Consider the following 25407-nt stretch of genomic DNA (forward strand, 5'->3'; position numbering starts at 1 on the left):
CGGCGAGGGACAGAGGGGGCCAGGGGATGGGACCCCTGAGCTCCCTGGGCAGCTGCAGAGCTGCTCCCGTGCTGATCTCTGCGGCCCAGCACTCCTGGGGAACGTCCAGGCATGATGCTGCCCTGGACAGCCGGTGCCTCAGGAGCAGCCAGCTTCCTCGGGAGCAGGTGGGTTCCCTGGAGAGCCTGCCAACCCTAAGACATCCCTCTGGCTCACAAGCCGAGCAGAGAGCTGCCTCCAAGCACCCAGATGCAGAGCAGAGCCATGAACGCAGCGCGGCCCCGGAGCGGCGGCGGGGCTTGGCCCGGCCCCCAGCTCCGTGCGTTCCATGCCTTAAAAAGCTGTGGATGCTGCTGTGGATGCTGCTGTCGCCTCCTGGCCCCGCCGGGACACAGGGCTCGCCTGCAGCTCCTTCCACAGTTCCGAATGGGACAGGGCACAGAGGCACAGCACAGCCCCAGCTGAGGCCCCACAAAGCCCTGGTGCCAGGGAACTCCCCACCAGCATCAGAGAGTCAAACCCCCGAGAGCTGCTCCAGCTGCCAGTGCCCACTGAATGCCCAGCCCCGCGGGGACCTGTCCCCTGTCCCATCACCGGTAATGCCAGGCCTGCTCTCTGCAGGCTGCCCCATACCCGGGGAGGGTCCCTGTGCTCCCAAATATGCGGTCCCCGCTCAGTCCCAGGGCAGGACCTTGGCAGGGGTGGCTGGGGCTGAGCACCCCAGATGAGGCCTGGCACCAGGGAACCGCTCACATGAGGGGGATACAGGCACATTTCTGGGCTCCCAACTGCCTGTGCTGTTCCACACCTCTGCTCTGGCAATCTCCCAAACAGTCCCACCTGCCTGGCAGTCCAACAGCACTCCTCTCCCCATTCCGCCAATGCTGTGGGGCAAGGGCAGGATGGCTCAGCCCACCCTGCCCGTGCTGGGACACCATCAGGGCAGGGAGGACATGTGACACACTTGCTTCACTCCCAGGTGTGTGGCCAGCAAGGGAACCAGATGCCGGAGCACATCCTCCCAAGCAGCCACAGCGCAGCTGCTCCAGTGCCATTGGCCATGGCAGTGCCCAGGGTACTGCAGTGTGACATGACCCTGTGAACGCTCACCTCACTGCAGCCCAGTGCAAACCCTGCAGAGCACCGGGACACGGCCAGGTGCCAGCGCACAGCCCAGAACCTCAGCTGGGACAGGCCACAGCCACCCATCCCTGCAGGCACCGTCGGCACAGGGGGCCCTCGCCAGCCCAGCGCTGCTCCTGTGCTTACTTACCCAGAGCCCGCAGAGGACCCCCAGCCAGGAGGGCAGGCTCAACACTGCCATGGGCATCCTTGGGGCACACGCTGCCAGTGCTGCCACGCTCTCGCCTTCGGAAGCGGCTCGTGAGGAGCTTCCAGAGTCCCCCTGTCTGCACGGGGTCGGTGTGCAGCCGGCCCCCGACCCTGGCCAGCTCCGGGTACAGCAGGTCCCGCTTGCTGGGGCAGGTGTGCAGGGAGCTGGCATCGCCCTCGCTCTTGGTGCGGAGGCGCGTGGGGCGCAGGAGCCCCCCGGACTCCGAGCGCCGCAGCTCGTGGCCCCGGCGCAGGCGGAAACTGAAGCTTTTCCGCAGGGAGCTGAAGTTCTTCCTGGGGCTGGAGCCGCTCCAGCCGCTGCCCCCGAAGATGTTCCAGCGGCGGCTGCCCCACAGGGAGCCCCCCCGGAGGAAGCCGGGGCTCTCGGCGGGGTGCGGCGGCCGGGCGCCGGGCAGGAAGGTCATGCTGCTGGGGCGCGGGCGCTGCGCCTCGTCGGGGCCGTCGCCCTCTGCCTCGGGGCTCTGCCTGCGGGGCGAGCGCAGCCGGAGCAGCTCCAGGAGGCGGCCGCGGGCGCGGGCGGGGGGCGGCGGCGGCAGCAGCGCCCCGGGCAGCCCGTTCCCCCGCCGCGCAGAAGCTCTTGGGCCGCCGGCGCTGCTGCTGCGCGGCGCCGAGCGCGGCCTGGACGGCGGGGACGCCCTGCAAGTCCAGCGACTCGCAGACGCTGACGGCGCGGCGGGGGCTCGGCCGCGGGCGCCCCGGCCCGGCCCGGCCCAGCGCCAGCCCTCGGCCATGGTCAGCGGCGGGGCTGCCCCATGGCCCCGCCGCTCTCCGCCGCCGGCGCGGGGCTCCCACGACGCGCCCGCATGTCCGGGCCGTGCTCGGCGCCGCCAGCGCGGGGCTGGGCCGGCCCGCCCCGGAACGGGCCGGGGCCGCGATGGGGATGGGGCGGGGGCCGGGGCCGCCCCGCCCGCCGCGCCCTCCGCGGGCACCGACGGCACCGAGTCCGGGGCACGGGCAGCGGCGGCGGCGCCGTCCCGGGGCGGCGCGGGGCTGCGGCCCCGGGGCAGAGCAGCGCCGGTCCCTGTTACTGCTCGGCCGCGCACAGTGCCCGCGGCGGAGCCCGCACCAGGGAGCGGCGGCGCTGCCCGGCCGCCCGGACGCCGCTGTGGCGCTCACCGGGACCAGAACTGGCCCGGAGCCCGTCGGAGCGGCGCCAAGCGCTGGGAGCAGAACCTGCCCGGGCCCCGCCGGGGCGTTCACCGGGAGCAGAACCGGGCCGGCCCCTGCAGGTACCGACCGCCGGGCAGGGCCGGCAGCGGGGCCCCGGAGCGGCGCGGGGCCCGCCGTGTCCGCCAGGGGGCGCTGCGGCCCCGCTCGCCACTGCTGCCCGTGGCACCGGCAGCGGGACCCGGCGGGACCGGCTCGGCACCAGCATCCCGCCACCGCAAAACACGCACATCCCTGCACCGGCGTCCCGCCACGGCAAAACACGCACATCCCTGCACCGGCATCCCGCCACCGCAAAACACGCACATCCCTGCACCGGCGTCCCGCCACGGCAAAACACGCACATCCCTGCACGGGCATCCCGCCACCGCAAAACACGCACATCCCTGCACCGGCGTCCCGCCACCGCAAAACACGCACATCCCTGCACCGGCGTCCCGCCACCGCACCATCCGTTCGGCGGCCCCGGCTCGACCCGCCCCCTGCGGCATCCCCGCGGCCCCCGCTGCCCTCCCCGGCCAGGACCCCCGGCCCTGCACCAGACCCAGCTACCTTCTGCCTTCTCACCTTTCCCAAACCTGCGACGGGGCAGCGAACCCCCAGCAGCTGCGTGATGCCCAACAGCCGCCCTGTGCTCGGGGACACGTGAAAACCGCCAGTACGGAGCCCAGGGGCCCGGGCAGCCCGGAGCACCCACAGCCTGGAGCACACACCCCAGGAGCACTGACCTCCAGAGTTCCCCCAAGCCCGAAGCAGAGGGCACCAGGTGAAGTGTGACCACCTCAGCCAGAGCTTCACTCCTGTCTCGTTCCAGGGCGGTCACTTCCTCTGACCAAACCCACCATCACTAAGCACTCACCCTCCTCCTCGGCCACTGGAGTCCTGACTGTGGTACCTCCTCCTCCACCTCTTCCCCAGCATCCCCCATTGCTGCCTGCAGTCCCTGTCTCCAGCATCACCCCAAGGCGCTCCTCCTCCTCCTTCTCTTCCTCCTCCTCCTTTTTCCTCCACACCTTTTCCCTCTCCCTGGCTTTCCTCCTTCACATTGCAAGTATGATCTGTGCTCCCTCTGGGGAGGAAAAAAAGAGATGCCTGACTCCCCCTTAAACTATTTTTACCTTACTGAAAGCCCCGTCTGCTGAGCCAGCCCAGGTCTTCTCCTTCTTCTCCAGGCCTCTCCAGGGAACACCTTAACATCAAGCACCTCCCTTTCCCCCTCCTTATACAGGAGTCTTTGACTCCACTGCCTTGACTCTTCCAAACTCCCACCACCTTCTCAGACTGTGCCTTTTCTTTGAACCCTCATCCTCCTCCACAGCAGGCCTCATCCTTACTTCTCCAGTTTTCTGGATGCACCCAGGCCTTAGACACAGCCAAACCCCACCTAGAGCTCTTCCCCTCCCTACTGCACAGACAGCTCCTCGGCCAAGCCCCTTCCCTCTCCGTTCTCCCTCCTCTCCAAACCCAGAGATCCCACCATCCACCTCCCCTCCCATCCCTGTCAGTAGCACAGATCCCATCACGGCATGCAGGAGCAGAGGTCCCTCCCAGAGCCTCTCCTGGGGCTTTATGTCCTGCTCTTCCCTCAGGTGTCAGCCCCAGCGCTGTGCTGGTTCCCCTCCCCGGTAGCCGCTGGCCAAGGCACGGAGCTGTGGCTCAGAGCCGCCTCTCCCCACGCCACGGCCGTGCCCCGTGGGCACATAGCGGGCACATCCCACCGCCCTCCCTCCCCAGACAACGGGCACCTGTGCCCGGGACGGAGCAGAAGGCGCCGCCAGCCCGCCGGAGCCGCAGCTCTGCCATCTGTGCCAAGGTCACAGGAACACAGAGCTGCCAGACTGGATCCGACCCGCGCGCACGGCATCTGCCAGCCCGTCTCCGAGCACCGCACTGCAGCCACAGGAGCAACTCTGCAGGAAGCAATTACAAGGGAATGGCTTCACACGTCCTCAGCACAGACAGGGCTGGCTGCGGGGACCAGGCTGTCAGAGCCGGCCTGTCAGGGGCACCTCCGGCACGGGGACCTGGCTCTGGGCAGGCAACCAGGCCAGGACCCTCGCCAGCTCCTGTCCACCGTGCCTGGCACAGCTCTGTGCTCCCAGGGATGCAAAGCTCCTCCTGTGGGGAGACTGGACGGTCTATATCCATCTCTTTCCAAACCCTGGCTTTAACACATACTGCAACAGCACCAGATGGCTCCCCTTCCACATGAGTCTCAGCTTTTTAAAATACTCTGGCAGGTTCTGGCTGTGAGGCGTCGCTGAATCACAAACTGTCTGCTGCAGATATGATGCACCTTGTGCTGCCTGCTGAGGCACGACTGGACATGCTGGATCCCCCGACAGGGTCTGTCTGACCCATCCCTACGACCTCCCCAAGGCCCCTCCAGCACCATGACCTCCTCAAGCCCCCTCCACCTGTGACCTCCTTCCTGCTCCAGCTCTTCCTCCTCCCGTGATCCCACCCAAATTCTGATTAAACCTACTGGAAAACATGGAGAGTTCCCCATAGCTGACAACACCCCTTCCCTGTTGTACCAAGGATCATATTTTTAAAGCTATTAGTGTTTTTAAAGCATTCCCAATTCTCTGCAGTTTGTCTGCACCTTTCTTAAACACGGAGTCAGAACCTGGGCACAACACTCAACTGGAACCTCCAGCGGCCTAAGAAGAAATACAGCTACAACACCTGTCCTACTGCATCCAGTAAGATCCTGCTCTATACCACACCAACAGCCTAACACTGTTCTGACCTAATTAGGCTGTTTCATGGCAAAGGTTTCCAAATGCTGTGTGCATTGATATGTGTACTGACATGATCCCCTCGATGTTATTCCAAGAGACGTCTAAAATAGGCTAAAATTGAGCCTTAGACTCAAGTCCTGGGGTTAAAGGCTGCAGGGCACCTGCACAGGCTGGGAATCTGTACCCCAGGGCAGGTTCAAACCCCGCCAGTCTCGGCAACACATGGGCTCCAGCTGCCTCAGCCCTCCACCGATGGAGAAACTGCTCTGAGAACGAGACCAGAAACACCAGGCTTTGAGGAGAGCCATCACTGAAACTCCCCACCTGCCTTTAATGTCTCTTCTCTGGCAGCTCACACCACAACCATACTGGGTTGGACTGGAGCTGCGTCCATGTCTAATGCAGAGGACAGGTGACAGCTCTCCAGTTCACAAGCTGCTGGTGGGCAGCAGCCTGGCCAGAGTCCCCAGGGCTATGCAGGGCTGCAGAAGCATCTCCCAGAGCTGGGAAGTAAAAGGGCTTTGGCAATCTGACCCAGAGCAGGTGCCTGGGGACAGAAGCAAGTTGGTCCCTTACCAGGCCTTCTCTGAGTCACGTGCATGGTACAAATGTTATGGCCACGAACATCTGGCTGAAATTAATATAATCCATGAGAGGCTTAACAACAGCTGCATGGGAAGAGTCTGAGAGCCAGGGAACATTCCAGTGCTGGTTGGCCCTGGTGTGACATTCAGGGTGGAGTCCCGAAAAGGGAAAGGAGTCTAAACCATGGTCAGATGTTCCACTGTGCTCCCCAGACCCCATGACACTGGTGTCATTGCTCTCCCTGACCCACTGGCACTGGTAGCCCTGGGTTCCCCCAGACACAAACAGAGCTGCTGCTCCAGAGATCTGCAGGTAGGGCGATTTTGTTGCCCTGGCAGCTGGGAGGATGGGACACCGGCACTCTCCATCCCTCCTGGGTTCAAATGCTGTCACTCTGCAGAGGGCCTGAGTCTGGGGGCCCCCGCAGCCCAGACATCCAGCATGGATGGGGGACCAGCATTGCCTCGGCAGCCGGGGGAGGGATGAGGTTCCTAGCAGGGAGCCCAACAGCTCCCAGTGCCCGCACAGAGGGCAGGTACAGCAGCACAGCAGGAGCACGTGGAGAGCCCAGCCAGCTCCAGGCCCTGCGTGCCACCAGGGCTGCCAGTGCCCGAGGGTGCCACCCTGCACAGACTGAGCTGGCAGGGACTGCGGGCAGCAGAGCAGGCTAGGCACCACTGCCAGGGACAGCCAGGACAGGCTGCAGGACAGGTGACAACACCTGTGCCAGGCTGCGGGGCACGCAGGGCCCCGGCACGTGCTGCCCAGCTGGAGCAGGAGGGCTCTGTGCAGTGCCAGGGATGGCAGCCGAGCTAAGCCCGCCCGCAGCTGCACCCCGAGCGCTGTGTCAGGACCACGCTGGAGCTGCCGGGCTCTGCAAACCAGCTGCAGCCAGCTCGGCCATGCAGCAGGAATACTGATGAGGCTCTCAGGGGGCGCAGCGTGCCGGCCCGGCCCTGGGGTGCAGCCCCCGCAGCCCCACGTCACAGCCCACACTGCCAGCGTCAGCAGCACCGTCACCCGGAGGCGGTGGCACAGCCAGCCCTGCCTGCTGCCCTCACGGGGCCAGCATGGAGCCACAGACGTCCTCGGGGCCAGCATGGAGCCACAGACATCCTCGGCCCAAGCAGGAGGAGGGAGAGGGAGACAGAGGGGTCCCCTGACCCAGCACAGAGAGAGACATTCACGCTGAGTCCTGCCACAGGCTCAGCATCCAGCACAGCACCACTGCACAGCACAAAGCTCCACTGTGGTAACCCTTTCTGGTCACCCCGGGCACCCCAAGAACCCCTTCTGGTCACCCGAACCACCCTGAGCCCCAGAGACAATGTCCTCCTGCTCTCCACTGACAAACAGCCACCCAGCCCACAGTCCCTGCACATGCCCAGGGTGTCAGGATGGAGAGATGAGGCACTGCTCCAGGTCTGAGCTCTGACACAGACCCTCGCTGCCAGCTGGACCCTGCCCCGTCCCTGTGCCCGTGCCCACCCTGCAGCACAGAGCCCTGCGTTCCACACTTGACAGGCTGGCTGACTTTCCGAGGCCTCTTGCCCAGAGAGGTGCCTCAAGGCAGGTTGCTCCCTACAGTTTTCATGGAGAGGAGGAGCAGGCCCAGCCAGCAGAGAGTTAATGCCAGCTGGGAAGTCAGTAACAGTCACAGGAGAGCCCGACTCCAGCACCAGCTCCCTCCCTCCTCCCACACCGCACACCCCCAGCTCAGGTCCTGCCGCAAACCTCGAGCTGCTGATGAGGAAATTGCCACCTTCTCCCCCCAGCCCGGGATGCAGCAGTGAGGCAAACGCCTCCCTCCCACACACGGCAGGTCAGGCCCAGGTCACCCAAACGGCACGGCCACGCTCCTGTCCACCAAAGAGAGCAGCCGAGCACCAAACTGCTGCCAGCCTTTCATCCTGCCACGGAGCCTGTGGAGGCGGCCATGCTGCAGATCCTGCACCCACAATGATGCAAGTCAGATGCAGGGAAGGCAGATGTAGGGATAACAGATGCAGGGATGATGCTTCCTAAGCTGGTCCAGACCCTGGTGCCTCAGGGAAGCCCCGGAAGATAATGGGATGTTACCTACAGGATGTAATACTAGATCAAGGCAGCAGTAATCACTTCTGCTCCTTAAGCTACCTCGGGGCAGTTCTGCGTGCAGAACTGTCCATACCAGCACCCTGACTGAACCTGCAGGTGGTCTGGTACCTGCACTGCAGGGCATGAGCAGCCCCACCATGCTGCCAGCCATGCACCGGGCTGGCCCCAGGCACCGGGCTGCTCCCAGGTGCACAGGTGTTCCCAGGGAACAGGGCTGCCTCCGGGCACACAGGTGTTCCCAGAGAATAGGGCTGTCTCCAGGTGCACAGGTGTTCCCAGGGAACAGGGCTGTGTCCAGGCACACAGGTGTTCCCAGAGAACAGGGCTGTGTCCAGGTGCACAGGTGTTCCCAGAGAATAGGGCTGTCTCCAGGTGCACAGGTGTTCCCAGGGAACAGGGCTGTGTCCAGGCACACAGGTGTTCCCAGGGAACAGGGCTGCCTCCAGGCACACAGGTGTTCCCAGAGAACAGGGCTGTCTCCAGGTGCACAGGTGTTCCCAGGGAACAGGGCTGTGTCCAGGCACACAGGTGTTCCCAGAGAACAGGGCTGTCTCCAGGTGCACAGGTGTTCCCAGAGAACAGGGCTGTCTCCAGGTGCACAGGTGTTCCCAGAGAACAGGGCTGTGTCCAGGCACACAGGTGTTCCCAGGGAACAGGGCTGTCTCCAGGTGCACAGGTGTTCCCAGAGAATAGGGCTGTGTCCAGGGACACAGGTGTTCCAAGGGAACAGGGCTGTGTCCAGGGACACAGGTGTTCCCAGGGAACAGGGCTGTCTCCAGGCGCACAGGTGTTCCCAGAGAACAGGGCTGTGTCCAGGCACACAGGTGTTCCCAGGGAACAGGGCTGTCTCCAGGTGCACAGGTGTTCCCAGAGAATAGGGCTGTGTCCAGGGACACAGGTGTTCCCAGGGAACAGGGCTGTCTCCAGGCGCACAGGTGTTCCCAGAGAACAGGGCTGTGTCCAGGGACACAGGTGTTCCCAGGCACCAGGCTGTCTCCAGGCACCAGGATGTTCCCAATTCCCAAGCTCCCCACTGGTGATGCAGGTATGAGCCACATCAGCATGATTAGGCCAGACACTGTGAAATCTCCTTGGGATTTTGAAATCCAAAGACAAAGGCCAGGTGAAAATTTGGTTAGAGGACTAAAGAAAACCTCCTCAGGTCCTGAAGCCTCACTTTAAAATCTCTCCCATAACCATCACTTAAACAGTGAAAATCCTCCTTCCAAAAGCAGCAAACAAAAGAAGAAATGGCATGAAAAATAGCAATGGGGTGAAACCAAGAACTGAATGGTGCAGCAATGGGACTCTGAGGACATGAAAATCCACATGGAGGTCAGGAGCAGAACATGGCAGGAGACGGAGGAGGCTGGAAAATCTCTCCTGCCTTGACAGAAAGGCAGAGAACCCGCAGCAGCCTGCACAGGATGGTCACAGAGCTGTCCTTCAGCTGGACTGTGGAGCTCCTTCCCTGCGGTGACATTGCTGTGCCCAGTGGGGAGAGGACATTGCTGTGCCCAGTGGAGACAGGACATTGATGTGCCCAGTGGAGACAGGACATTGCTGTGCCCGGCACACACAGGACATTGCTGTGCCCAGCACACACAGGACATTGCTGTGCCCGGCACACACAGGACATTGATGTGCCCAGTGCAGACAGGACAGTGCTGTGCCCAGTGGAGACAGGACAGTGCTGTGCCCGGCACACACAGGACAGTGCTGTGCCCGGCACACACAGGACATTGCTGTGCCCAGTGCAGACAGGACAGTGCGCCCAGTGCAGACAGTGCTGTGCCCGGAGACAGCGGCACACACAGGGACATTGATGTGCCCGGCAGACACAGGACAGTGCTGTGCCCGGCACACACAGGACATTGATGTGCCCAGCGGAGACAGGACATTGCTGTGCCCGGCACACACAGGACATTGCTGTGCCCGGCAGACACAGGACATTGCTGTGCCCGGCACACACAGGACATTGCTGTGCCCAGTGCAGACAGGACAGTGCTGTGCCCAGTGGAGACAGGACAGTGCTGTGCCCGGCACACACAGGACATTGATGTGCCCGGCACACACAGGACAGTGCTGTGCCCGGCACACACAGGACATTGATGTGCCCGGCACACACAGGACAGTGCTGTGCCCGGCACACACAGGACATTGCTGTGCCCAGTGCAGACAGGACAGTGCTGTGCCCAGTGCAGACAGGACAGTGCTGTGCCCAGTGGAGACAGGACAGTGCTGTGCCCGGCACACACAGGACAGTGCTGTGCCCGGCACACACAGGACATTGCTGTGCCCAGCACACACAGGACATTGATGTGCCCAGCACACACAGGACAGTGCTGTGCCCGGCACACACAGGACATTGATGTGCCCAGTGGAGACAGGACATTGCTGTGCCCGGCACACACAGGACATTGCTGTGCCCAGCACACACAGGACATTGCTGTGCCCAGCACACACAGGACAGTGCTGTGCCCACAAGCAGAGCTCCCAGCCAGTCCAGCAGCAGAGGGAGCCTGGGCTCCCAGGCAGGCCTGTGCTGACCTGGCACACCACCTGCCCTCACACCCTTTGGCTCTGCACACGTGGCATCACAGACACCAACACCACGAGAATTTTGGAAGAGCCAACGCAAGCAAAAGGTAGGACTGGAGGGGCAGCAAGCTCCACAGAAAGGGAGCAGCACAGAATCCCAAAGGGATGTTCCCAACAGTGCTTCCCAAAGCTCTCCAAGACGCCTCCTCCCTCCCTGGGAAACATGCAAAACAATTAAAGCCACGGAAAGATCCCATCCTTCTGCCCTGCTCCCAAAGGCACCTGCTCAGGAACAACAGAGCAGCCACAGGAAGTATTTTCAAAACAAAACAAAAAAGCTGCTGAGGCTGACAACAACACAGGATGCTCACGTGGGCCTGAGCACCCCAACAAACACCGTGTCACTGCTGCTCCCACCTCGTCATGCTCTGAGGCGAGCACGGTGACTAACAGCATCTGCACACACAGGCAGAGATTGTTTTGCAGGAAATAACAAGAGCCAGTTGTGAGAACAGTGTTAGTAACACTCCTGTATCCCACCTGCAGCAGGGGCATTGCACTGCTCCAGCCCCCAACAACCTTCTCCAGCTCCCTCATGGTGGACAGCCCCACACCCATGCGGAACTTTGATGCTTACAAGGAATGGACTTCGAGAAGGCAATATCAACCTTGGGATGTTAAAGAAGCAGATGTCACCTGGCACATAAAACTCACCTTCACAACAAACACTTAGGCAAGACTATCCATTTCAATGAAGCCACTCATACCTCAGGTGCTGCCCCCAGGTCCTGGAGAAAGCCAGAGGCAGCCCCAGCCTGAGGGATGCTGAGCCACAGACCCTGCTCCAGGCTGCCCAAGGGTTTGATGTCTCCTGCTCTCACTTTGGCACGAGGGTCCCTGCTCTGACCCCTGGAGCAGCCCCTGCTGGAAGCAGCCTCCCCACACCAACCATCTCCATCAGTGCTCCCCTTTACAGACCCCAGGGGCCCGAAGAGCCTACCTGTGTCTAACTCAGGCACTCCGGGTTCCTCCCTGAGGCCCCTGCACAGGGGCCAACCACCAACCACAGAGAGCAGAAACCCCAGGAACTGAAAGCCACAAGCCGCAGCCGGAAGGTGGGACGGAAGGTGCAGGTCCTGCACCTGCTCCTCTGCTCCCACCATCCCCCGAGGCTCTCCTGCTGCAGCCGCAGACGCCTCAGCCTGCAGGCTCATCCTCCCAGCTGGGAATGGCTGCCACCAATCACTGCAGGGCCCCAGGAGGGACCAGTCCCTGTGTCACTGCCCAGCCCACAGCCTCGGCCTCAGCAACCCTCACTCGTGGCTCCCACCAACACTGGGGCTCAGCAGTGGGGCCTGAGGAGTCCTAACAGGGTCCGAGGGGTCCCAGCAGGGTCCGAGGGGTCCCAGCAGGGTCCGAGGGGTCCCAGCTGCCTGACCAAGCCCCAGTGGAGTCCGAGGGGTCCCAGCTGCCTGAGTCACAGTGGGCCCCTGCCTGATGTGACCGCAGAGAGCAACAAGGGAGACTTCAAATCCCCCAGCACCAAAACCAACTTCCCATGGTGTCAGGGCAGAAGGGGATGGCTTTGAGTGCCTCACACCACCTGGGATTTGGCAGGGAGAACCATCCTTGATGATTTTTCCAGGATCCAACACAGACACCAAATGCTCACAGGAGAGGATGGATCCCCAGGAATCCCCCCAAACCTGCCTCAGCCCAGTCTGTATTCACAACTACACACTGAGGGCCCCAGTTCTTGGGCCATTTCATACATCTCATGTTGACCATTGACTCTTCCAGTTTCTTCCTGAGGTCACTCTGGACTAACCCAAATACCATAAAGAAACCTCAAGGTATTATTTAATCACTAAGACTTTTCAGTAATCCCACTGCTCGGGAGCTGTTCTCAATGTCATGGAAAGTAGATCCCATCAAACTACGTCACCTAGCACCCACTTCCCTCCTCTAATTCTCACTAATTCGGATTATGTCAGGCACTCCACTGCTCTCTCAGGAATCAGTATCAGCCTAACTGTATCCTAAATACCTGAGTCATCCATGGATGCTGCTGAAGGCTGGCAGAGCATTAGCCCACTCCAACCTCGCTCATCTTCTCACAGCCAGCTCTGGGTGCCAGCTGCCCAAAGCTGGGACTCTGAGAACACCTGGCTCTGGCAGCTGCTGTTTGGAACTGAACAACCATTCCAGAGAAAGGATTCCACCCCTCCAAGCAGGGATGGAGATGCTCACACTGCACAGCTCCCCACACCCCGTGTTTCAGACAGTACAAACGGCACAGCTAAAAACATCCTTGTTCCCAATAAACCCCCCAGTTCCCAATAGGCACTGACCAGCTGGATGCCAATGGCCACCTGTCCCACCTCTTTTTCTCACTCCCACTCTTGGTCTGTGCCCCGTAACACCAACTCTTCCTCTGCTTAGGACCAACTCTGTGCCAGTCCTGCTGTTCGGATGCGCCACCCGCTCCATGTGCCAGGCTGGCTGTTGGCACAGCCTCCCTCATTAATGGGGCTTTACGTGATTTGGGCACAAACATGACATTCTTTGGAATTGCTGCATTTGCTGTTCGTGTTCTCTCCAGTCCTGCGGCTCTTTACTGGTTTTTTGGCTTTAGTGACACCAACCTCCAAAACCAAACGGCAAGGGGTGAGTTTTACCCAAACACCCTGCCCAGAACAGCTTCACTGCTCCAGATTTACAGGGCGTTATGGGGGCTGTGAGGGACAGGGAACATCCTTCCCCATCTGCAGGCAGTCTGGTACTGGGAAGGGGCTGGGATGGCTCCCAGGAGATGACCCTGGTGGAGATGAAACACGCTGGGGCTGCCCAGGGCTGGCACAGACCAGTACCACTGGTGACACCACGCCACCAGTGGCGGTAACTCCAGCACTCACTGCGTGCTGCTGCTCACCTCAAAATCCACGGCACAACTGGGGCACTGTGCAGTGCCTGCAGCAAGCCTGGGCAAGGCTGTGGGGCTCACACCTCCAGCAGGCTCTCTAGATGCAGCTGGCTCTGCGCTGTGCCGGGGAGAGGTGGGCCTGAACAACACTGACACATCAAGGCTAGAGGAAGGGCTTTAAGGAAGCAAGTGCAGCCACTAGGGTAGGCGGGCTGCCAGGGAGCATGGCATGCACCCCAGGACCACAGTGTGCACCCCAAGGCCTTGGTGTGCTCCCCAGGACCACAGTGTGCACCCCAGCACCACGGTGTGCACCCCAGCACCACGGTGTGTTCCCCAGCACCACGGTGTGCACCCCAGCACCACGGTGTGTTCCCCAGCACCACGGTGTGCACCCAGCATCACAGTATGCACCCCAGCACCACAGTGTGCACCCCAGCACCATGGTGTGTTCCCCAGGACCACGGCACCCCTCCCTGGAGAACTCTGCTTTGGGAGGACATGGCTGCAAAGCTCTGCCATGCTGTGCTGCTGGAAGATCAGCAAACAGGAGACCTGCCCTGGCCACAGGCACACAGGGAACGGGCAGCTGGCTGGGCAGAGCCTGGGAGAAGGGACAGAGCCAGCCGTGCTCACACCAAGGCTCAGCTCAAGGGAGCTCTGCCTGCTGGCCAGGTCACACAGCTCTCACAGGCAGTGCTGCCCCAGCCTGCAGCCCTGAAACGACAGGGGAGGAAGGTGCAGAACAAGTATGGGGTGTGTGACAGGCACAGGGAGAACAATATAAAGCAAGGAAACCCCAGCAGCTCAAAGCATTACTCAGGGTGGCAGAAACAAAGAGAACGAGCGGCAAAAGGACCTTAAAATCCCGAATGCCCAGCTGGCTGCCACAACAGCAGGTGACTGATCAGAAGTGGGATCATCAAAAACAAACAATTCTGATTTTACATCTGGAAAAATAAGCTGCAAGTTCTCACTACTCAGATGAAATCCTGGGGTTATTCTCAACAACTCTGTGAAAACATTTCCCACAGAACATGTGGCTACCCCATTCCTGGAAGTGTTCAAGGCCGGGTTAGATGGGGCTTGGAGCAACCTGGTCTAGTGGAAGAGGGGTGGAACTGGATGGGCTTTAAGATCCCTCCAAACCCAAGCCATTCCACGATTCCATGATTCTGTGAACATCAGTTCATTGCTCAGCAGCAATCAAAGAGCAAAGAGGGAGCCAGCCATTATAGGTAAAGAATGGAGAACAAGAGAGGGAATATCCCAACACTTGTCCTGACCCACAGTCCTCACCAGGTACCAAGAGGGGCAGGAGACGACTGACAGGACAGGAACAGCTACTGTACAGGGAGCCTGGAAAGGAAGATGGCAGAGGGGGAATGAAGTTTTCCATGCCAAGAGAAGAAAGGAAGAGGCCACTAGGGAACAATTTGTTCACTGTTTCTTCCGAAGCAGGAACTGGGGGACATCACATCCAATTAAGCAGGTCCAAAGCAGGAGATTTTTTCACATAAAGCATCGCTGTGAAATGTCTCATCAGGGCTGCGGCGGCGCTCAGCGAACACGCGCTCAAAGGACGCTCGGCCAAATCCAAGGACAAAAGCTCCGTGCGAGGCTGCAGGGACACAAGAGGCGGCTCTGGGCTCGGGAATGGCTTCCTGGGAGCAGGAAAGCACAGCCCACGCTCAGCAGGGCAGCAGCTGGGGCTGGGCAGGGGGCAGAGGAGCCCCTGGAGCCCCCTGGCAGCAGCAGAGAGGGGCCCCCTGTCCCCGTGCACACACTGAGCCCCAGCAGTGCCACGGCTGGGGCTGTCACACGGCTGGGGCTGTCACACCGTCCCCACAGCCAGGCCCAGGCTGCCAAACCCACATTCCCACTGACATTTTCCATGCTCGCTCGCTGCATCGGGATGGTATTTATAGAAGTTTCAGCAAAAGCAATTCAGACACTTCCCAAAAGCAGGCTGGGGAAAAACACGGCAGCTTGGCCAAAGCTGTACATTTTTCCAGCTTTGAGTGAGGGATTGAAGAGCTGATCAACCTCCCAGCTCCAGGCTGAAGCCCAGCACCCTAGACTTTGATCTGCCAAGCCACACTGGGCTCTGCTTGGGGCCCAGCAAGTGTTTCCTGCATCTCCAGTCCCAGCATTTCTCAGATGAAATCCTGGGGTTATTCTCAACAACTGTATGGAAACATTTCCCAGAGAAGCTGTGGCTATCCCACCCACCCCTGGAATTATTCAGGACCAGGTTGGATGAGGCTTGGAGCAGCCTGCTCTAGTGGAAGGTGTCCCTGCTCATGGCAGGGGGTAGGACAAGCTCTAAGGTTCTGGGTTCTATGACCATGGAGACTGTAGGATTTCCCTCCAAGGCATTACCTGAGACAGGGAAGCAGGACAAATGCCAAGGCCACTCAGCCAGATAAGAGTTTGGGGGCCTGGGAGAGGCGGGCTGCACAGCCCAGTTCCCCAGCCTCCCCAGAATGGATCTGCTCTGCAGAGCCCAGTTTCCCTGGGCAGCTCTGCAGGGAGAGGCCCTGCTGAGCCCCACCAGCCCCATGTCCCACTGGCACCACCACCCTGTGCAGGAGGGTGCCAGAATTAAAGTGGGTCCCATCACAACTCCTGCTCCTCCTCCTCTCGAGCTGAACCCCAGCCATCTGCGGTTTACAGCTCCAGATCTGATCCAGCACCCTCGGCTCTCCCACAGCATGCAGAGAAATCAGCACTTCTAGTGCCCAAGTCACCCAACCTACTTATCACTCCTACTTCAGCCTGAGACCGCTGACGATGACGAGAGCCTGGGGGAGCAGGCTCAGGTGATGTCACCTCCACCCCTGACACCGCATTAGCCAACTCCCCCGCTCCTGGATGCCACCGTTTCCATAGAGGACAGCCCACTCGGCTGACACACAACGACGATACCACTGCTCCCTGCACCTGAGGAGGCTCTGCCAGGATCCCTGGGGCAAGGCAGGGCTCCTGGACACCCTTCTGAAGGCAGGGACCCAGACTGAGTGTAAGGGCAGCTGTGTGTCTCCCCTCGCAGAGAGACACAATCGTGGGAGCAAACGAGGGCCTGCAGCTCCCAAGGACCAGAGAGCTGCCACCTCAGCCTCACATCTTAATCACAAGATCGTTCTATTTCCATGGAAACGGCAGAATTAGAGACTTCGACGGAACGACAATTACCAGCACTGGGAATTTAACTGTTAAACCTGTCACACTCCATCCCCAGCGCCAGGAGAGGAGATGGCACTTAGCCACACCACTGCCCTGCACCTGGCCCCAGCAGCACGGCCAGCCACGCTCAGCTGTTTGTTCCTGGCTCCTGCAGCAGCCATTGGGGTTCCAGAGAGCCTCCCAGGGCAGCACATCAGGGGATGGAAGCTCACAGTCCACAGGGGCTCAGTCCAGCGCCGACTTGTCCGTCAGCAGCTGGTCCTGGAGCACACACAGGGATCCTGCTGACCAAGGCTTCCCCGGTGCCTCAGCAGCAGGAAAGGCTTCATGTGCCGTGAGTCACTCGGGGAGTCACGGGAGGGCTCCCGGCACTGCGGGGAGCCCAGTGCCTCCCAGGGCAGGCCCTTCCCCTGACACAGCAGAGCCCCACGGTGGTTCTGGTCAGCCGAGGACAGCGTGGAGCCGATGTGCTAATTACCATCACTGGCACAGGGTTCCCAGTCCCACCCCACTCTCACCACTCACTGTGCAGCCACAAGCATTTCCTGAAAGCAAAGCTGGGAAGGACCTGGCAGCACACCACAGAACTCCCCAGACTCATACCTTGGGTTTGCAAACACCACAATGTAAACTGCAACCCTGGGAGAGCACCAGCAAAGCTGCTGAGGCAGATCAGGGCAGCTCCTGGTGCCCAGGAAGCCCGCAGCTAACATAGACACATCTCCCAGAACAGGAGAGAAGAGCTGCCCCTGTGTCTTCTGTACAGACAGGGGTCCACTTAGAGAGGTCACTGCCCAAAATCCCCTCCACATGCTCCATGCCTCGGCCCCACTGTGGTCAGCAGGACCATCAGCTGATGGGTCCAGGCCTCCCCAGGCTGTTATGCCCAATCCAAGGATTGAAATTGCTCAGCCCAGCTCTGATCATGTAGCACCACACAGACCAACAGTCCAACAGTGGGCAATGTGCTGTGGAGAGGAGTTTGCCATGGCATGTGCATTCCACTGCCCTGCCCGTGCCTGGAAGACAACGGACACCTGGCCACGAGCAACACTCCTGCTATGATTACAGACACACTCCCACAGCCCTTCCTGCAGGTCTGCACACTGATGTTCAACCTCAAGGAAAGCAACTTCCCACCCACAGAAAATCCAACGCGGCTCCAAGAGCCCAGACCTGGGGCAGCTGGAGGGATGTCATCTTCTATATCAGTCTGTGGGACACAGCAAGTGCCTGCTCCATCAGGAGCTCATGAGGAGCCATCCCCACCCTCAGACTGGCAAGGCTCCAGGGCTGAAAGTACTTCTCCAGCTGATCTCCCATGAAAGCAGGGTGTGCTCCAGGCCAGACTCTCCTCCAGCCTCTGCAGAGAACCTCCCAGAGCACAGCTGCACACACTGCCTGTGCAGACAGGAACCAGCAGGGCTGAGCCACTGTGCCCTCTGATCCATCCTGTGCCTGTGGCACCCTGAACCCTGCAGTCACCCACCACTGAGCACCCTGAACCCTTCAGTCACACATCAGTGAGCCCCTGAGCACCCTGAACCCTGCAGTCACCCACCACTGAGCACCCTGAACCCCGCAGTCATCCACTGAGCACCCTGAACCCCCTGAACCCTGCAGTCACCCACCACTGAGCACCCTGAACCCCGCAGTCACACATCAGTGAGCCCCTGAGCACCCTGAACCCTGCAGTCACCCACTGAGCACCCTGAACCCCGCAGTCACACATCAGTGAGCCCCTGAGCACCCTGAACCCTGCAGTCACCCACCACTGAGCACCCTGAACCTGCAGTCACCCACTCAAGTTCCTCGTGTCACACAGGCAGCTCTGTCACTGCTCCGTGTCACACATGGCACCGGGAGCGGCTGTGGAGGGGACAGGCAGCAGGACAGCCGGCCCTGTCACTGCTCCGTGTCACACATGGCACCGGGAGCGGCTGTGGAGGGGACAGGCAGCAGGACAGCCGGCAGGACCCCAGGGAGCCGGGCTCCCCCCCTGCCCGTGCAGGGACCCCCATCTCAGCCGGACTGCCGGCCGTCCCCCCCCGCCCTGTGACTCAGGTGCGGAGCCAGGGCACAGCAGAGGCTGCGCTGAGTCACAGCGTGGCCGTGACTCACCCTGGCCACGCTGGGCCAGCACATGCAGCCACAGCAGCAGCTCCAGCTGCAGCGTTGCTCACACCCTGCTGCTGCTGCTGCTCCCCGAGGGCAGCGGGCAGAGCACAGAGCAGGCAGTGCCATGGGCAGGGGCCTCCCAGTGCTGCCCCAAGGATGCTGAGCAGGGGTGCCCTGCCTGTCCCCAGGCACGCTGGCGGCCCTGCTGTGGGGGCCCTCAGGCTGACCACGGCTGCCACTGCCCTGCTGGCTCTGATGCCCAGCCTCGGGCTCACCCCGTGCCCCACGCACCACTCGCCAGCCTCAACATCCCCTGCCCCGGGCATGGGGCAGCCCAAGGGCCCGGCTGCGCCAGAAGCACAGCTTGTCATGGACTCACACAATCACTGAGGTTGGAAAAACACTCAGAGACCATCAAGACCAACTGTTCCCCCAGCACTGCCAAGGCCACCACCACACTGCCAAGTGCTGCATGCACATGGCCAGGGCACAGGGACTGAGGGGACCAGACCTGCCCTGTCCCTCTGACCACGGCACCCTCCTCACTTGGAGAAAGCTGCTTAGCACCTACTTCCATAATAAAGTAACCCAAATCCTCAGTAACTGCTCTTGTTTTACTGTGCCACCTAAATCTGGCACTAAATGTGGCCTCTGGGACCAGCAGAAGTAGCTCAAGGAGAGGAAGGGACGCTGCACTAGGGCCAGCGCTGTGAGGAGCCCACCAGACACAGCCATGGGCACAGTGGAAGCCAGGGACAATGTGGGAGCAGCAGCAGGACCCTGGAGACACCTGGAGAGGAAAGCAGGGCAACCTGGGTGCTCCCAGAGCAGCTGTGCCTGAACCATCCCTGGAAGTCTCCAAGACCAGGTTGGACACAGCTTGGAGCAATCTGGTCTAGTGGAAAGAGTCCCTGACCATGGCAAGGGGGCAGAATGGAAGGGGAGGTAAGGTCCCTTCCAACCTAAGCCATTCCAGGACCTAAGCCCCAGTTCGGGGCTTTCGCTGTGGTTTGCGTTTTTACACTTCCATAATAATTGATCAGACAGTCCAAATGCCAACACTTCATAAAAACACCAGGACAACAACTAGGCTGAAACTCCTGAATCCTCCTGGAGGCAACTGACATCCAAACTGCCCAAAAAAGGGTGAAAAGTAGGAAGAAAGAGGAGGAAACAGATGTCAATAAGATCTCGGACGCAGGAAGCATCAGAAAGGGTGTAGGAAGCTGAAGGCTTCAGGAAAAGGAGTGTGTAACAATGCTGAGAGCAGCAGGAAGCGGCTGTGTGAGCGCAGACCTGCACGGGAGGCACGGCTGCTCCCCAGAGCAGGGCAGGGACAGGGCTCTGCTGGGCCTCACACCACGGGCAAGGGCAAACACAGGCACATGGAGAATGGCAAAACCACCAGCAGAAACAGTTTTAAAGATGGCATCAAAAAACATAACTTTAAATTAAAGTCACAATCAACCTGAATACAACGGTGCAAGGAAGAGCGAGGAAGAGTGAGCTCACACTCCTGCTCATGCGAGTTTTTAATAAATATTGAAACAACAGAGATGTTCAGGAAAGGCTGGAAGAGAGCAAAGTGACCTCATACCCCCCAGCAGCCCCTTCTGACACCACAGCCTGTGGGAAGGGAGCCCCCCAACCCCCCTTGCTGTCCCAGTGACTCCAGTCCCCAGGAAGGGGAGCCCCCAAGCCCCCATTGACACCAGTCTCTGGGAAGGGGATGCAGTCAATGGAACTGCATGTTCTCAGACACCAATTCATGTTACAGCTGACTGCACCCCTCCAGGTGTTGCTGCTCAGGGTTTGACTGGACAGCCTTGAAGGTCCTTGCAGCCCAAAGTGATCCATGGTTCCATGACACTAACAACTCCGCCCATGTTTCCATGATCATGTAACCCATTCCCATACAACACTCCCTCTACAAACCATCACTTTGCAAAGTCATTTACAATAAACACAGCAGGACCGGGCTCAGAAGAGCCAGAGATCCAGGTCAACAGTAAGAGGACTCCTGGAGCCTTACCAGTGCTGTTGGGAAGCTTCAGACAACTGGGCAAACACTTTTACCATGCCAGCCCTAAGAGAGGTGAAATGGCAAATGCCAGGAATGCCAGGACACTCAGATCCCCCAGCCCCAAAGCACAGACCATGTCCTTTTGGGGCTGTTTCCAATCCAGGAGAAATGACTGGGAGACCAGGAACCACCAGTGTGGATCCACATCAGCCCATCAGGAAGCAGCAGATGGACACGCCGGACAACAGAGCTCTAATGCACACAGGCCACACATGACCTTTATGGCTCCTCCCAACCCAAACTCTGGGATTCCATAAAAAACAGCAGCCAGCTGAGAAAGGAACTGGGTTTACAGTTCATCCAACTGTGGCTGGGTCAAGTGCGAGCACACTGCCTGTAATCTGATGATTTTCATTTTAAGAACACTGGATAAGGAAGAGCCATAAAAATTCTTTGAAGACCACACAAAATGAACTCATGAAGAGACTTTTAATGAGAGCTATGCAATTTACTTCCCAAAAAGAACATCAAGAGATAATTGATGATGTAGTAACAGTAAACTTCTCAGGGAACAATGTTCAGGTAACAAAGTTTTATTTAGTCTAATCTAAAGAAACAAGTGAGAAAATGAACTTTAAAACAGATGAATGTAAAATGGGAATTAAACGGGAACTAGCATCAGCTGGAGGAATTAATGACTGGAACAACTGACTGAAGAAGCAGTGCTTGGGTTCCCTTCAGTTGCTGCCCCAGGAGGGTGTGAAGACTCCAGGAATGGGGATCCAAGACCTTTCCAAAGGAAAAGTACTTCCCAACCTGGATGGCAAAGCTGTCAAACTGAACAGGGGGATGGCAGTACCATCTATCAGTTCATGATACATGGCCAGTAACAGAACAGACACTCCAGTACCAAAGTTTGTGTCTGAAATCAAACCCCATAGAGCCTGCAAACCACCTGACTAAGCCCAACACACATTTAGGCATTTTCTCCTCCAAGAGCAGTATCTCGGTCTCCTCCCTCACCTCTCACCACCAGAGCTCCCCAAACACCTTGTGCAATCCCCTCCCCAAAAACCCCCTCCCAGACCTGCAGAGGGGCTGGGCACCTCCTCCCATGCCCGTTTCTCACTCGTACCAGGCCCCGTGAGTCATTTTGTCCCCGATTTTCTCTTTGACTCTCCCCAACTCAATTTCCAGGTTCACCAGAGCACCCTTCAGCTGCCCCTCTGAGGGAAGCTGATGGCAGGAGCAGGGCAGGAAAGACTGCCCACAAGTTCCTACAGTCGGTGGGAGGAAGGACGGCAAAAACTGCAAAAACGGCAGAGACTCCACCAAGGCAGGTATTGCCCAGAGAGGCTGTGGACTCCCCACCTCTGGAAATGCTCCAGGCCAGGCTGAAGGGACTTGGAGCAGCCTGGTCTAGTGCACAGTGTCCTTGGCCAGGGCAGGGGGTGGAACTGGATGAGCTTTAAGGTCCCTTTCAACCCAAACCATTCCGGAATTCTATGGTTACCAGACTCCATAGGCAAGATCTTACTGGAAGCAAATCCACAAGGAAAAAGGAAAAAGAAAAAAACAAAAAAGGATTACAAAAAGCTGTTGGGCCCCTGAAGCAGCAGTGATGGCACACACAGAAATCATCCCAGTGCAGAAGAAACCAGTGTGGTAGGAGATCAACTTGGCTCACCCAAGCTCCATACCGGGCTTGGCATGGGAAGGCATGCACAGGGAAACTGGAAATTAGGTCAGATTAATAAGGATAACTATAAAGGAGTGGCAGCAGCACACTAGTCTGAGCCCAGAGCAGCCACACAGGGAGTGAGAGGTGACCAGTGACAAGCAGCAAAAACTGGAGGCAAATCCCAGGCACATCAGGGACCAACATAAGCACACAGGAAAGCTTGGCTGTTCCACAGGAGAGAGAGGACACTGAGCAATGACGTTGAGGACAGGGGAGGTTTAAGCCTCTTTGTGTTAGTTTCCACGACTACGAGCAAAGAGGAGGCCAGCATAGCCAGACCCAAATAACTCACCAAAACTTCCAGTAAAAAATGCAATTTCGGATGTTTTACACGGGCAGATGGCGACAGACCAAGGGGTGATAGTTGTAAACTACAAGAGGAGATTTAGACTAAATACTAGGATTACATTTTTCCCTGTGGGGGTGGTGAGGCCCTGGCACAGGGTGCCCAGAGCAGCTCTGGCTGCTCCATCCCTGGCAGTGTCCAAGGCCAGGCTGGATGGGGCTGGGAGCACCCTGGGGCAGTGGAAGGTGCCCCAGCCTGTACTGGCACAGCTGATTGGCCAGAAGCAGGTGCAGGACCTTGCACCTGGCCTTGCTGCACTTTATGAAGATCCCATGGGCCCACTCCCCTGTCAGTGTCCCTCTGGATGCCATCCTGTCCTCCAGCCTCTCACCCGCACCCCTCGGCTTGGTGTCACCTGTGATCACACCGAGGGTGCACTCAGTGCCACTCTGTGTCATTAATAAAGACATGAACCACTACTGGTCCCAGTATGGACATGGACAGTGCTCATTACTGGTTTCCATTTGGCCACTGACCATAACCCTTTGGACACGGCCATCTGTGCCATTCCTCACCCACCCAGCAGTCCATCCACCAAACCCACCTCTCTCTGAATTCTCCCCAGTCTCCTGGGAAGGTGTCAGATGTCACTGACACGCCTTCATTTCCCTGGAGGACAGACATCCCCACCTCCCACTGCCCTTTTCTGTCTCACCAGGGGACTGCACAACGTTGTTCCTGCCTCACCTGCAGATTCTGGGCTCTTCTGGACCCTGAGGCTCCTCTCTCAGGAACCAAACTGACCACAACACCTTGTCCCCAGCAACCTTTTTATCCTCTTTGTTCTCCTCCTGGTTCTCTACAGCTTCTTTCCCCAGCCTCAGACAGACCATGCTCACTCTCCACCTCCAGTGATGCTGTTTTTTGGGTGTCTCACATGGCTCTGCCCATAGCACCTTCCCTTCTCCTTCCACGCTTCCTCCAGCCAGCCTTTAATTTAACGCCATCCCTCAGCTCTGTGTGATGATTCATAGTTCTGCTTTTCTATTCCTGGACTGTCTCCTGTCCAAAATGAAGTCTCAGCTTCTTTTCCCCTCTAGCATTCCAAGTGTGCACCCACAAGCCCAAGGTCCACATGATTAAAGAGAGCTGCTGCTAATCCCAGCTTTGTCCCACTCCCCCCAAGCCCTTGCTGCACAGGGACCAGGGACGTCACTCAGACCCTGTCTGGGGCTTGAGGACATGACTCAGACAGTCAGAGTTCATGGATTCTCCTTTCCTTCTCCTCACTTCTTATCACACAAGCTCCAGTCCCTGAAACCTCCTTGTCCCCAGGCCACGCAGACAAAGGCTCACAGTGTCCACTCTGCAATGACCACTACTGCTTCTTTTCCCAAGAAGTGCCTATAACCCATAAAACCCTGCCTCATCCCTATTCAGCCACAGCACTGCTGCTGCTGGAATTACCTCCCTACCCTCCCTCTTCAGCTCCCTCTGAATCCCCCTCCGGGCCCTCCTCCTCTGTCACGTCAAGCGCGAGCTGCGTCTTCCCCCTCCCAAACGCCTCATTCCATAACAACCATCCTGCCTCCACTGTCTCCCTCCCAAACCCTGGCAGAAGCTCCACTTCCCAGATGCTGAATTACAGCAAACACCTCCCTGCTTCCTCCTGTTTGTGCTTCATGCTGGAAAAGCTCTATGTAAACCACCTGAAATAGCTTTATTCTCCTCCTTTAAAGAGCTCCTCGAAGCTCCCCCAAGCTCTGTGCCCACCAGGAACACCCAAATGACCCCAGCTGAGGTGGATGACCTGGAAGCTCCATGTCCTGACACAGCCCCCCTACATGCTCATCAGCACCTGCCTCTCACTTTTAAATCAGCTCCAAGCCCTCCACGGCAAAGCTGGCCCTGTCCTGTGCTCCCTACACAGGACTGGACCAGGTGAGGCTCCAAGGGTCACTGCAGTGAAAAACCAGGAGCAGGAGCAGCTTCTCCCACTGAACCACCCTTGAGCAGAAGGGCCATGGTGCCACCAGCCCTGCAGCACCCACCTCCCACCAGGAGCAGCACTGGCCTCGGCCACCCCTTGCCATGAGCAGGAACATGTTCCCCTATCCCAGGGTGCTCCAAGCCCCATCCAACCTGGCCTTGGGCACTGCCGGGGATGGGACAGCCATAACTGTTTTAAGCAACCTGTGCCAAGGCCTCCCCACTCCAACAAGGAAAAATTTCTGCCCAATATCCCATCTAACCCTGCCTCTGTGCATGGGAAGCTGAATTCCCCCGTGTCTTGTCACTCAAGTGCCCTGTTCAAAGGGAAGGCCAGACCCCCTCTCCCTCCCACAGGACTCACTGCTGGGGTAAATACCCAAAGCTGCCCAAAACCAGGAGCAGGAGCCAGCGAGCGCCGAGCCCACTGCAGGAGCCAGGGCCACAGCCACGCTGGCCACATGGCAACCCAGATCAGCAGCTCCCACCCTGCAGCAACAGCACCAGCAGGACAGCAGCTGGGAGCGTGGCACAGAGCCCCGAGGCTGCAGAGGATTTCATCACACAGATCACATGGCCAGAACCAGATCTCACACATGACCCCGGGCAGGAATTCCCCAGTGACTCAGCCAGGGCTTACAGAGTGGAGATGCA

The 25407-nt window shown here is 59.0% G+C and overlaps 1 protein-coding gene across 3 annotated transcripts in view; it reads right to left on the minus strand.

Moving 5' to 3' along the window:
* The window catches only part of AGAP3 (ArfGAP with GTPase domain, ankyrin repeat and PH domain 3), a 117996-nt gene that overhangs the window by 82103 nt on the left and 10486 nt on the right, over nt 1-25407 (minus strand). The window contains exon 1 of one of the 3 annotated variants that reach the window (XM_030943303.1): nt 1274-1854. The exons of the other annotated variants lie outside the window; for them this stretch is intronic. Coding sequence (XP_030799163.1) covers nt 1274-1757 — 484 coding nt within the window. The 5' untranslated portion in view covers nt 1758-1854. Of the gene's footprint in view, nt 1-1273; nt 1855-25407 lie in introns of those variants that run through there. 3 annotated transcript variants of the gene reach the window in all.

This window comes from Camarhynchus parvulus, chromosome 2 (genome assembly GCF_901933205.1).
Source record: "Camarhynchus parvulus chromosome 2, STF_HiC, whole genome shotgun sequence".
NCBI lineage: Eukaryota > Metazoa > Chordata > Aves > Passeriformes > Thraupidae > Camarhynchus > Camarhynchus parvulus.